Source organism: Micromesistius poutassou (assembly GCF_964030765.1).
Source record: "Micromesistius poutassou genome assembly, chromosome: 4".
In the NCBI taxonomy this organism is placed as follows: Eukaryota; Metazoa; Chordata; class Actinopteri; order Gadiformes; family Gadidae; genus Micromesistius; species Micromesistius poutassou.
The window spans coordinates 6095178-6108946 of record NC_140274.1 but is presented as its reverse complement, the minus strand read 5'-3'; the positions used below and the strand labels follow the sequence as shown (position 1 = coordinate 6108946).

The following is a 13769-nucleotide window of genomic DNA, read 5'->3' as shown; positions in this document are numbered from 1 at the left end:
AAAAACACCGGGGAACCCTCTGTGTCTAACTTGTTCAGTCATATTGTGTTTTACTGATGACTGGATACTTTTATACCATGTTGTCTCTTTATTAGTTCAGAAGTCTGACAAATCCCACTTTAGATTGACATCTAAAGTCTGACGGCAGTCGCTTTTGTGGTCCCTCTTCTTAAATATAAGGCGCCAATGAGAGAATACTGGGTCTTCTTCTTCGCTCTCAACCAAGAGCGCTGTCCCCGCAGGATGGGGGTGGAACTATATTGTATGAGCTCGACATTCACTTCATTCTTTACAACTACGCCACCTGCGGGATTCCTTCGGTAGTCCGTCTAAGTAATAATGGTAAATGCAGGCGTATAACCTTGTTATTCCACATTAAATCATGATCTTAGAAAAAAAGTGTAAAGTCAAAACGACCTTACGCAACCATGTAGTAGCAAACTATTGTGTATTGTGTACAGTCTTAGTAGCAATGGCAATAGTAAGTCTAGTAGGTTAGGAGTAGAGAGCTTGTTTTATTTACACCCTCTTTGACCTCAACCGCCCCAACCCTAACCCCAAGCTTAAATAGCTTGGGGTTAGGGTTGGGGCGGTTGAGGTCAAAGAGGGTGAACTTTCTCCCAGGCCCATGTTTACACTAGATATGATATATTATCAGTCCTTCAACTATATTTCTACACTGAATGAACTTCTCAGGTAGGCATTGTCACCATTAAGCAATGTAAAACGATAAATATGATAAGTTATGTAAAAAAAAAAGACATAAAAAATATATATTCTGGTTTGTTTTTTTATTCCTCAATCCTAAATCATACTAAATCGTTTAGTTTGCTGTGGTTTGGGCTCAGGCCAGTCTTAATTTGAAAAAGTAGGCTATTGGTTTGGTGGACTTAAATGCACAACAGTATAAACTTTCATGAATTTTTCAATTGAGAGAAAATAATATACTGAAAAAAAAAATATATATATATATATATATATATAATCAGTCCTATCTTTTTCATTAGGGAAAATGGCACAGACAACTGGTTTACTGATTTTGCAGAGGATATGTATTTGAGAAACACAAAAGTCCAAAACCAGAACATTGCTTTTTAAACCAAGGATGAGCTAATCCATAATTTTACACATAAAAGAGTCAGAAATCCCACATGATTTGAAAAGCTACTGTTGTATTTACCATAATTTACCAGTATTTATAAACACAATAGTTGTTTCAATCTGATTGTTAAAAAAATTACATGATATTATATATATATATATAAAACATAACTTTATTTTGGTGCACCTCATTTTTTGAATATTATACAAAAGGTCACATCATGTAATCAAGAGCAGACAGAATATCCACAAGGGACATTTCATATATGACAGTAAGTGGGCTGTCTTTCTGTTATGTCATGAAAGATTGAAGGGACTTTCCTCTGTTATAATACTGTCGCTGACCTGGATGGTTTGATGACATAATGGACCCAATACACATAAATAAAATGGCTTATTCCACATCATTCCACTTATTCCTTCTGAACAGATGTAGGTATCTAAAGTATAGGGTTGACAGGTGAACTGGCATGACTTGTTACTTGCGGATCCTCCAGTCAGAAGACTTTATCCTCATTGGGTGAAATGAGAATGAGCTCCCTGCTCTTGAAGTCCCATACAGCTGTGAGGTGGAAGGCCATGTTGGTCAGCACCACCAGATACTCAAACAGAGCAAAGAACGTGTAACCTTGTGAACATCAGGGAGAGGGAAAATAACAATCACAGCTGAATTAGCTGCATCAAAATCAAGTTCAGCATAATCAGCTGAGTTGGACTGTTCATTTTTGTTTTGTTTGTTCTGATAATCTAGTATTTGAAACAAAATATTTCTCTATTCTGATTTCATTTTAAATATTCCTTTATTTAGACACATTTTGAATTAAAGTACAGTATATACTTACTCCCTGGTTCACAGAACAAGTTGTGTTTCCCGTAAAAGTACACAGCGAAGGCGCAGAACGAAATATTGAGAATTAAAAAACGAACTTTCCAACGGTAAGACTTGGTATCCTGTAATAAATTAATAAATAACACATTTAGAATAGGTTATACATGATATTGACTTAAGAACACACGCTCTATTGCTATTCTAAATTTAAAAATATACAAAAATACTATTCTAAATACAAAATCAATGCACTGTTAAAAATGTATATTTTCATGTACAGTTATTTAAGTTGTATGCTTGAATTAATCTTGAAGGGTTTAAAAGAAAGGGCGTTACCTCTGGGTTTAGGGAAAACTTCTTGATGGAATTCCACAAGCGGCAGGTGATAATCATGTAGAGGATGGAACTTATAATAAAGAGCACAAAGCCCTCCTTGTGTATAACTGATGGTTCAATCGGTAATAGAGGGGTTAGAGGGAATACATTGTTACTTTTATTATTATTACTGTTTTTGTTTCTTAAATCATACAATACAAATAAAAAAAACATGCAAGATGCACACATGTCACACACGTATTTGGAGGGCTATATCTGATATGCATCAACAATGTATCAACAGAAAAGTAAAGGTGATTGTGTACATTAGGCCTACTGCTTGGACTACTACTGGGACTTATGTATCATTGATTATATGTTGAAAAAATTAACAGATATGGGTTTACTCACGGTATTTCTCATTGGATGACACATAAGTAAGTAGCAACAGGCCAAAGTTCTCCGAAATTGAGAAGGCCACATTTAGGAAAACAAGCGAACTCTCTGGGAATTTGGAAGAGAAATGGCCCTTGTAAAACCGAAAGTAGGTGAAGGTCACAAGGAAGCGGGGTGCTGAGTGCAGACCGATGCAGAAACGCCAGATATGGCCCTCCGGTTCCAGACTTATCGCTGCGCTTATCGATGGCAGATAATTAGGAACCTAAAAGCAAAACACAACATGACTGATCATGATCAACGGTCGTTCATTGCACTTTACGGCAGATCTCAATGGAACAGCAACCCTGTTTGATCAGTGAAACAAAGGGAAGTTTAGTGTGGGATGTTGTTACCTGACAATGAGTGCCAGTTGAGTCTTCGAAATGAAATATAGAGGATATCAAGACGCACGTAGTGAGGCCCACCAAAGGTAGAAACACAGTGCCCAAAACACAGGTGCTGAATGAGAGTCTGATGGCCGGGGGTCGCTCATAGCCCAAGAAAGGGGAGGCTTGAAGCATTCTGGATGGGAATGGATCAACGGTACCTACATTTAAGCCATATCAACCATTCTGTCCCGTTTTGACTGATTTGGTAAACGCGTCAGGGATCGATCTGTTCATTCCATAAGCGTCTATTCATCGAATTGACAACAACGGCGTGTCTAAACCCAGCATGCGTTCAACTTAATTCATTTCTGAATAATGGGATAGACGCCTGACAATAACACCTGCATCCCTCGCCTATCTCTCGGACGGAAGCTGAGAGGAGAGTGCCTATTCGATTGCGCCGGTACCCGGAAGAAGACGATACAGCCAATCCAAGCACACTAGAGATCAACATGTTGATGGGTATTCAAATGTGTGTTTTGAATAAAGACGATGTCTCCTCCTTCACAACCAAAGAAGCACCAGAAAACGTTGCCTGGATTCTCCAACGGCATGGCCAATTGTTACAAGGGAGACCGGGAGTTGTCCTTGGTGCTGAATCTGTTTCCGTTATAAAGGAAACACTGAGTATATTTATTTTTATACTTTGTTGCTCCGGATCCAAGTCCCCATGTGTCGGTATTATGTGGCTATTTGAAGACACGATTAGAGTTGCACGGTTGTGTATGTGCTCAGTGCTCACTCTCACGTCAGCGCATCTGTTCTCGACCCTGCCTGCCCTATTTTTTCAGGCGCTCACAGGGTGGAATCTGGACTTGGCAGAGTCGCGGACTTCATTCACACTGCATGAATCAGATAGAAATACTATAATCGCTCTTTTATTTTTCAATTAACCTGTTCAAATGGTTTTAAACCTAACAAGATGAAACTATGGAGAATTCAGACTTCCCTTAAATTGCTTCTGTTTGTCAGTATTTTACCAAGTAAGTCTCTTTACCAATTGTTTTAAGTATTTTTCGTCTATATATAATAATAATAATAATAATAATAATAATAACGCAGTTAATCGCAAAATAATCAAATTCATTTATTGGCGAGTTTGTTTTCGAAATGACTTGAATTTGTCTGTGAATTTGTCTAGAGAATAAGATGGAGTTTCATGATGAATATAAGTGAAAGTGTCCTAGTTGACTATCATTACTATGTATTAGATGAATTGTGATAATTAAGTTATCTAAGTGTAATAAGTGTAATGATAAGGTAGTAGTACTATCAGTAGTATTAGAAGCATTACATGTGTTATTTTGTATATATGTATGTATGTCTTTTTCCTATTCCCCTCAAAAGCCTGTAGCAATGGAGGATTGACATTTGGCTTAACCAAATCCACGGTGGACACTGACAACATTACTTTGATGTTTGTAGCTCAGAAAAAAAAAATATATAAATATTTTCCACACCAGCCTCCCCCTACCATAGGTAGAAAATAATAATTCCTTCATGAACCACATAACAGATTTTAAAAAATTATACACAATCAAATTTCACAGATTCGTGCATCAATCCAAAACGAATCTGAAAACACAGCAGCCTACACAACACAACGCTGTTCATTATAAGTGCCAGATATGAGATGTGTAACCACACTGTGACTACAGCTGATGTTAATTCTACAGCAGGTGATGTGTCAGGGGTGTATGTTGCCATAACCATGGTATTATTGATACAGTATGTACTGGATGGATTAGGGCAAGGTCAGAGAGCCGCCATAAGACACATGTCTGCTCACAGCCATATAGAGAGCAGACGAGATACTACACCGGCTCATCAGGCCCCGTGTGCTTTATTTCCTAGAGAGGGCGATCTGGGAAATCCCCTGCCCATCTGTCAATGCACATGCTCTCTCCCTCACCGTGACCCACCACTGCAGCTACAACAGAGAAAACTCCCTGTCGTCATGACGTCATCACATCTTCGTCATCCTCACCATCATCATCATCCCTATAATCATCATAATCCTCAACGACGCAAAACAGAATGTAGCACTACAATTTAATCAGTATTTACATTTGCCTGTTGAAATGCATGTTGTTCCTTTATCATAGTCAAATCCATATTAGTGTCATTATTAGTAGCCTTACGTCATCATCCTTGTTATCAATGCAAATAGTTGCTAGTTTTAGTGGGAAAGTAAGTGGATTAGGTGGTGTTCTTCATAAATGCATGGTTACTAAAGGAAAGATTAAAATGGGAGTAGCAGAGAACCATTTAAGCGTGTTTCTCTCCTCTCCCCCACTGCCTCAGCATGTTGGGGGGCCAATGGGAAGTATGCACAGAAGCTCCTGACTGACCTGTTTGCCAACTACACCAGTGCACTGAGGCCAGTGGAGGACACCAACACCATACTGAATGTGACCCTGCAGATAACTCTGTCCCAAATCATTGATATGGTATCAAGTATTGTAGTTTTCTTTACATTGCATTTTCATATTGTTTAAAATTAATATATTGACTCAAGCTTGCTATTTGATGGGCTTTCTTGTCATTTCGTCATTCGGGGAGGAAGGATAGTCTCATAGCTAGGGTGTATGTCGCCCAGCGCAAAGGTTCTATGTTCAAACCCCAATGCCATCGCTATAATCAATGACATGTAGTAAACGTAAAATGAAGTCACTTTGGCTCCATGAATAACTGAAATTGAGGTACAACATGACTGTTTGAGTACTGCTGCTTCTCTTAATGCTATCCTGTCCTTTGTAGGATGAACGCAACCAAATCCTGACAGCATACTTATGGATACGCCAGGTGTGGGTCGATGCGCATCTCACCTGGAGTAAAGACGATTATGATGGACTCGATACCATCCGTATACCTAGTAGTTATGTATGGAGACCTGATATAGTCCTATATAACAAGTAGGTCGGACTGGTATCGGGTAGATCAAGGGAAATGCTCGCTACCACTGTCATAGTAAAGGCACAAGCTGAACATTTCTTGAAGCCATTATTCATGGGAATGTTCAGACCACCTTCTGCGTTTTATACACCGGTTTCGTATGTTAAAAAATGTTAATTAAAATAGAAGTTCTGAATGATGATTCAGCTGCCGAAAGAAGATTTATGATAGGTTAGCTCACACATTGATGTAAATTATGCGAAGAAGGTAAATATAAGATACATATAAAAGGCAGAAACAACACTGGGGCATGAGTACAACTCTCCAAAGGAGGTTGACTCAGGTCCTCTGTTGGTGAACCTGTGCCTTTGCAGATATTCATCTAGAGGCCCATTCGACCACATTCTGTAAGAGGTCTGATTCATTAAAGCACAATGCACCGCCCAATACACAACACCAGTTCCCCGTTTGTCTGAAAGTAGAAATAATCCTTTGGTTTGTTCTAGAAGGGTTTTCTCTGTATTCCAGCGCCGATGAGCACTTCACGGGTTCCATGGACACCAACGTGGTGATCCGCCACGACGGTCAGATCATGTGGGACTCGCCGGCCATCACCAAGTCCTCCTGCAGAGTGGACGTGTCCTTCTTCCCCTTCGACGCCCAGCAGTGCCGTTTCACCTACGGCTCCTGGACCTACAACGGCAACCAGCTGGACATCCAGAACGCCATGGACAGCGCGGACCTGGCCGACCTGGTGGAGAACGTTGAGTGGGAGGTGGAGGGCATGCCAGGCAGGAGGAACATCATCCAATATGGCTGCTGTGCTGACCCGTACCCCGACGTGACCTACACCCTCATGCTGAAGCGGAGGGCCTCCTTCTACGTCTTTAACCTTCTGATCCCGTGCGTGATGATCTCCTTCCTGGCCCCACTGGGCTTCTACCTGCCTGCTGACTCCGGGGAGAAGGTTTCCCTGGGGGTCACTGTGATGCTGGCCCTCACAGTCTTCCAGCTGCTGGTGGCAGAGATCATGCCCCCCTCAGAGAGTGTTCCTCTTATTGGTAAGGAGTGATGCTCTGTGGATCTGCCCTCAGAGTGTACCTCTTATTGGTAAGGAGTGGTGCTCTGTGGATCTGCCCTCAGAGTGTACCTCTTATTGGTAAGGAGTGATGCTCTGTGGATCTGCCCTCAGAGTGTACCTCTCATTGGTAAGGAGTGGTGCTCTGTGGCTCTGCCCTCAGAGAGTGTACCTCTTATTGGTAAGGAGTGATGCTCTGTGGATCTGCCCTCAGAGTGTACCTCTTATTGGTAAGGAGTGGTGCTCTGTGGCTCTGCCCTCAGAGAGTGTACCTCTTATTGGTAAGGAGTGATGCTCTGTGGCTCTGCCCTCAGAGAGTGTACCTCTTATTGGTAAGGAGTGGTGCTCTGTGGCTCTGCCCTCAGAGAGTGTACCTCTTATTGGTAAGGAGTGGTGCTCTGTGGATCTGCCCTCTGCCCTGCCACCAGTTAGGAACGCTGGGAGCTTTTTCTAAAAACAACCTTCTTGAATGTGGTCTTTGTGGGCCTGGTACTTGTGGGCCTGACTTAGTGGGCCTGATGTTTTACTTGCAACCTTACAAAGCCTTCCAGGTATGTTGTTGTCGGCTAAAGTCATGTTGCCAAGCGAAATACAAAAAGCTAAAACTGATTCAATTAAGTTTCTATATAACAGTCCTCATTTCAGTTTAAATATTTCTCAAGAAAAATACCATTTTGTATACATGAGCAACATGGGATTCAAAACAAAATAATAATAATACCCAGATACCTAGCTATCCACCAGCTCAACATCAGCATCCCTAAGAGGGGTGACTAAAGGCCTAGGATGCCTCATCTAAAATCAACAACCATGTATTTTGCTGTTGATCATTTTTAACCAGATATCACATTTGTCCTGAACAGGAAAGTATTACATCGCCACGATGACAATGGTAACCACCTCCACCGCCCTGACCATCTTCATCATGAACATCCACCACTGTGGCCCTGATGCCAAGCCGGTACCCAAGTGGGCCAAGAAGGTCATCCTGCAGTACATGGCCAGGATGTTCTTTGTCTACGAAGTAGGGGAGAACTGCATGACGCCCCAGCCTGAAAAACAGGAACCGGCTCCACCCCGATCGACGAGGAACACACACTGGGCCCAGAACGGGCAAGCCGGCCCTTGCAGAGACAACCCCTCACTGGGTACGGAGGGAGACCAGGACGCGGAGAGCTCCAAGGGGGAGGAGGACACCGATCAGACGAGCACGCTGGGCTCGCTGGGTACGAGCCCCACCAACCGGTACACCAGCTGGAAGAATGGCGTATTCCAGAGCATGGACTGTGGGGGCTCCCCTTGCACCCGGACAAGGTGCAGGAAAGGGGGAGTGAGCGACAGGGAGAACCACGAGAGAGAGGCGGCCTGCCTGGAGCCACAGCTCCTGCAGAACATCGAGTATATCGCCAACTGCTACAGGGAGCAGCGGGCCACGCAGAAACGGACCGGGGAGTGGAAGAGAGTGGCCAAGGTGCTGGACCGCTGCTTCATGTGGATCTTTTTCATCATGGTGTTTCTCATGAGTCTACTCATCATGGGCAAAGTTGTGTAACAGCTGCCAGATTTGCTTTAAATTATTTGATTATATGAATCCAAATGTTCAATATCGTAGTTGTATACTTTTTTTTTTAAACCAATGTAAGGATAAGGGGAACATTGGCTGTATTTACACCCACATTTCCATTCTTCCTCACAAACCTTTATTCACCAATGTATAGCACTTAAAATATTGCCCATAGAGTGTGATGGTTTACATGCTTTGTACAGACTAATTGAATGAATTTAAAAATAGCCATGTCAATCACTGTGTTGTAAAAAAAAAATAGGATATTATAATTGCTATGCCCTTAATGCCACTATAAAGAAATTCAACAACAACACTTTCCAGATGCCCCTGCCATTGTTCTAGGTGATTTAAACAACTTCAACCTGGAGAAAACTCTGCCAGGATTTCAACAGGTTGTTAAATGTAGAATCAGGAAGGAAAACATACTTGACAAATGCTACATTAATCTTACCAATGCCAACCAATCCATGAGCAAACCACCCATTTCAAACTCCGACCACAATGTAGTACATCTCATAGCCTACCAACCTACACATCAAAACTGAAAAACCATAAACCAGAGAACAAGGTTGTCCAACAGTGGACTCATGACAGCAGTCAGGAACTGGGAGCTTGGGGAGTGGGGACACATTGGATGAAACTTGCACTGCCACAACAGACTACATTTACTTTTGTGTACAGTCCATCATTCCCACAAAAACAGTCAACGTTTATCCCAACAATAAATCCTATATCCTATATCCTATAACCAAGACAAGACAATTAAACAAATAATGAATTTGAGAAAATTGGCTTTCAAAAATAAAGACACAAGGGAGCTACAAAAAAGAGAGTAACACTGAGGAAAGCAAAGGAGGCACACAACAAACACCTGGAGGAAGCATTCAAGGCTGGCAATCCACGTAAAACATGGGACACTGTCAAAAACATGACAGGTATGCCAGGTAAACTCAGGAAGCCTCATGTGACTAATGATGAGTTGGCCTCTGCTACTGAATTAAACACCTTATTTAGCAGGTTTGAAAACACTGTGTGTAAGGAGAGATGCAGGGAGGGGCTGGAGTCAGTCACAGTGGGCTCTGAGGATAGAATGATAATCACAGTGGGTCAGGTGGCTAACATCTTTAGTCAGCTTAATTCACGGAAGGCTGTCGGCCCAGACAACATCAGTGCCTCTATCCTGAAAACCTACAGTAAGGAGCTAGCCCCGGTGTGGCAACCCGTTTTCCAACAGTCCATAGACACACACACTGTCCCAACGGCCTGGAAAACATCAAAATGATCACACATCATCCCCCTCCCAAAAAAATCATGCCCCAAGGAGTGCAATGACTTCCGACCTGGCACTAACATCTGTATTGATGAAGTCATTGGAGAAAATCCTATCCCATCTGCTCTCTCAGTCTGTGCAGGACAAACTTGACCCCTTCCAGTTTGCATACAGGCAATAGCGCAGCACTGAGGATGCTGTTGCCACTCTCATGCATCTGGTCTCAAAACATCTGGATGCTCTGAAGATAAAAAAGTATGCCAGGGTAGTGTTCATCGACTTCTCCTCTGCATTCAATACAATAAAACCAGATATACTGCTCTCCAAAATGATTCATATGGGCATGAATCCACATCTCATCCACTGGTACTGGTCCTTCCTTACCAACAGGCAACAGCTGGTCTGGGTCAATAACACCTACTCCCCCATGGTCACAACCAGCTGCGGCGCCCCACAAGGATGTGTTAGCTCTCCCCTGCTCTTCACATTGTACACCAACGACTGTGTTACCAGTGTACCCAACCACCACATCATCAAGTTTTCTGATGACACTGCACTGGTAGCGCTGATGAAGGAGGGGGAGGGGGCTGACCTTTATCTTGAAATGGTGGATGACACGGTTAAGTGGTGCGACCATAATGGCCTCATTCTTAATACACTTAAAATGGAGGAGATCATTTTCGGCACCTCACATGATTGCCACACAAAATCACTCTGGACCCTTACCGTGTGTTGCACAGGGAGTACCAGCTCCGGCCCTCTGGGAGGCGCTATAGGGATCCAGAGTGCAGGAAGGTCAAATACAAACATTCATTTGTTCCCTTGTCCATATCACTGCTGAATCAGCACAGGAAGGCTAAGAAGTAACTTTTTAACCCCATATTATGTATGGCCACTCTATGTATGGCCACTCACTCTCTCAGCAGGGCTGAACCCCCCCATCATATTTATTATTCACTGTTGTTGTTTATGTTTTTAATGTTGTTTCATGTCCTCGTGTATAATTGTGGGAGCTTGTACTGCAAGAAAAATGTCCGTGCAAACGGACAATAAAGTATTATCTTATTATCTTATCTTATGTCGTCAGAAGTTAGTTCTTGAAATCACCACTAGAGGGTAGTAGAGAATAAGGTGTGTGCACCCATGGAGCAGCATTGCATTTATTTCACAAGGGATTACAACGTTTAAACAACAGAGCCATCTACGACTTCCGCATAATGTAATAACTATAATAATAACTACTATTTCATCCTACTCTTCACATATTAATCCAGTGCAATTTCACTGTACATGCTTTCAAGATACAGTGTATTTATTTAAGCCTACTTCTCGATTGAATGATTGACCTTTATGTATCATGATATAACAATCTACATCGTTTTATTTAATAGAAAATACATTGTCAAGGCAAAATAATAATTGTTATAATAGTATTAATGTAGTAGTATTGCAGCTAAGTTATAAACAATGGTAAATCATAAATAATATCATATTTATTCTATGATGCCTCAGTATTTATGTAAATAAGGATATAATATATAATTATTATTATATAATATATATAATAATAAAACATTATATTATTACATAATATAAGATAATATTTATATTATCTTATAATATAGCCTATAAAGGTTCCATTTTGTATATTTATATGTAGTTATCTGGGAGTACATTTCTAAATCACTAACTAGGCCTGATGGGTCCAAGCCCTAATATATTGTGTTTATAATTTTACTATTACTATATTAAAATTTAGTAATTTAGACGTTTCTGTCCAACGTGACTAACTAGTTCAGAATCAGGTGATCAATGAGCAGATGGGGTTAGACATCATCTCCAAAATGCCCACAGGTAAGCTGCAGACATTTTTGGAGCGAACCCAGCACCTTGAAGACAGAGGAGGTTAACATGAAGTTGGCTGTGCTGTACCTTTGATCAGTTTACTGCTTGGTAATTGTTGATGTGTGTGAGGGTATAGGTGTGTGGGACTCAGAACCTCACAAATCAGGGCCCCTGATCAATCTACAGTATCAGCACACACAAATGCCCCTGATCTCCAATGCTTTGACATTAGGATCAAAAAACAAAAAAAACTGGCACAAGGAACGTCCCATTATAAGACATATTAAGAAGACGGAGTGACCTTTCTGCCAAACACTTGCAGTATCTTATCACGCAACGACCTCGTTTGAATCGCGTATATAACTGGGTTGAGATTAGCGGGAATGACATGGAACAGGATGTAGGCGATCTTCCTGAGGTCGGGGTAGTCGGGGAAGCGGTGCAGTATGATGGTCAGGAAGCCCGACCACAGCATGATGAGATACAGCACCAGGTGGCTGGCGCACGTCTGCATGGCCTTGCTGTTCAGCTCCTTGTTCTTGTGCATCCAGCACGCCAATGCTATCCTGAAGTAGGTGAGCGTGATGCAGAACATGGAGGAGCTGAACAGCGCCACGGTGAAGAACAGCCCGTAGATGTTGTTGACGGACACGTCGTCGCACGACAGCTTGAACAGTGAGGCATTGTCGCAGTAGGCGTTCTGCACCAGCGAGCGGCAGCGGGCCAGCCGCACCGTCAGGCCGATCAGCACAGACACCAGCAGGATGGACACGGCCCACGCTGTGGTGGACAGCCACGCCACGGTGCGGGTGGTCATGAATGAGCCGTACCTCAGCGGGTGACAGATGGCCACGTAGCGGTCAAACGCCATGATGATCAGGATGAGGTGCGAGGCCGAGCCAAAGGTGTGGCTGCAGAAGGCCTGCGCCACGCACTGGTTGTACGTGATCAGTCTCTCGGTGGACACGATGTCTACCATCAGCCGGGGCAGCAGCACCGTGTTGCCTATGAGGTCGTTCACGGACAGGTTGCAGAACAGCATGTACATGGGCTGGTGCAGGCTTTTCTCGGTGACGATCAGCGTGACCACGCCAATGTTGGAGACAAGGATGAGTAGGTAGACGAAGAGCAGCAGGAGGGCCAGAGGGTAGGTGAACTGGGGAGAGATGTTGAAGCCCTGGATCTGTAGGATATCCTTTGTGATTGAGCTGTTACTTTCCATGCTGGTTTGGAGGGCAACAAAGAAACCTATGCACAGATTTTTGGCAAAGGAGAGATTATTATGTATAGCAATGGAGAGAGTCGGGGAAGAGCCTCATTTTCTTTTTTCTAATGAGAACCTGTTCACATACTGGCAATTGAAAGCGATTTATGCATTTCAGAATCTTACACTTGGCATGACTTATTTTTTCAATGAGTATATAACATAAAAAGGATGAATACCTACGAATGCAATTGTTTTCCTCACTGAAAGACTACTAACAGCAGACCGCACAATTCTGGAAACACAGGTGGAGAAAGAAAAATAAGGGAAGGTCAATACATAAGAATATATTCTGAACAGAACCACAACCCACATGCATCATACTATCATATGTCTTATGCTAAACCACCCCCGATCCCAAACCTTATGATACCATACATCAACAAAAAAACACCAGATTATACTGGGTGCAGAGTGAGGAGGTTCTGACTCCTACCAAAGGGAGTAACCTACCACTACCTACTCATTAATGACAAAAATCCCTGTGATATAAATGTTAACAAAAAGCCCATTCAATAAACACGTTGACTCAATGACTGCCTAGTAAATATTCAACAATGGTAAAGACTAAAGCCATGCACAGTCACAGGGGTACTTGGTTCTTTGATTACATGTGAGCCGTGGATCCAGCAGAGAACATGCCAAGGCTGAGGGAGACAGGATAAGTGACCCCTTTTTATCCATGACAGAAGGGGTCCTCCTCCAGGCAACAGGAAACACCTGTCAAGGGTTAACAGCTCCAGGCCCGCCAGTCCGAGGGCGTAAAGAATCGAATGGC

The 13769-nt window shown here is 42.6% G+C and overlaps 3 protein-coding genes across 3 annotated transcripts; 1 reads left to right on the top strand and 2 right to left on the bottom strand.

The window, feature by feature from the left end:
• Positions 1 to 1598: 1598 nt before the first annotated feature.
• LOC311342566 (post-GPI attachment to proteins factor 2-like) lies at positions 1599 to 3204 on the bottom strand (the record flags this gene model as incomplete). Its single annotated transcript, XM_084467401.1, has 5 exons — positions 1599 to 1729; positions 1944 to 2052; positions 2267 to 2373; positions 2657 to 2906; positions 3037 to 3204. The coding sequence occupies 5 exons, from the start codon at positions 3202 to 3204 to the stop codon at positions 1599 to 1601; spliced, it is 765 nt and encodes a 254-aa protein (XP_084323527.1).
• Positions 3205 to 3994: 790 nt separating this feature from the next.
• Positions 3995 to 8597, top strand: chrna10a (cholinergic receptor, nicotinic, alpha 10a; the record flags this gene model as incomplete). The annotated part of the gene is made up of 5 exons (XM_084467284.1): positions 3995 to 4055; positions 5377 to 5522; positions 5833 to 5987; positions 6496 to 7028; positions 7909 to 8597. 5 exons carry the CDS (start codon positions 3995 to 3997, stop codon positions 8595 to 8597), a joined length of 1584 nt encoding a protein of 527 aa, XP_084323410.1.
• A 3413-nt stretch (positions 8598 to 12010) lies between these two features.
• On the bottom strand, positions 12011 to 12949 carry LOC311342456 (olfactory receptor 52N5-like; the record flags this gene model as incomplete). The annotated part of the gene is made up of 1 exon (XM_084467283.1): positions 12011 to 12949. The coding sequence occupies one exon, from the start codon at positions 12947 to 12949 to the stop codon at positions 12011 to 12013; it is 939 nt and encodes a 312-aa protein (XP_084323409.1).
• Between the last annotated feature and the right edge of the window lie 820 nt (positions 12950 to 13769).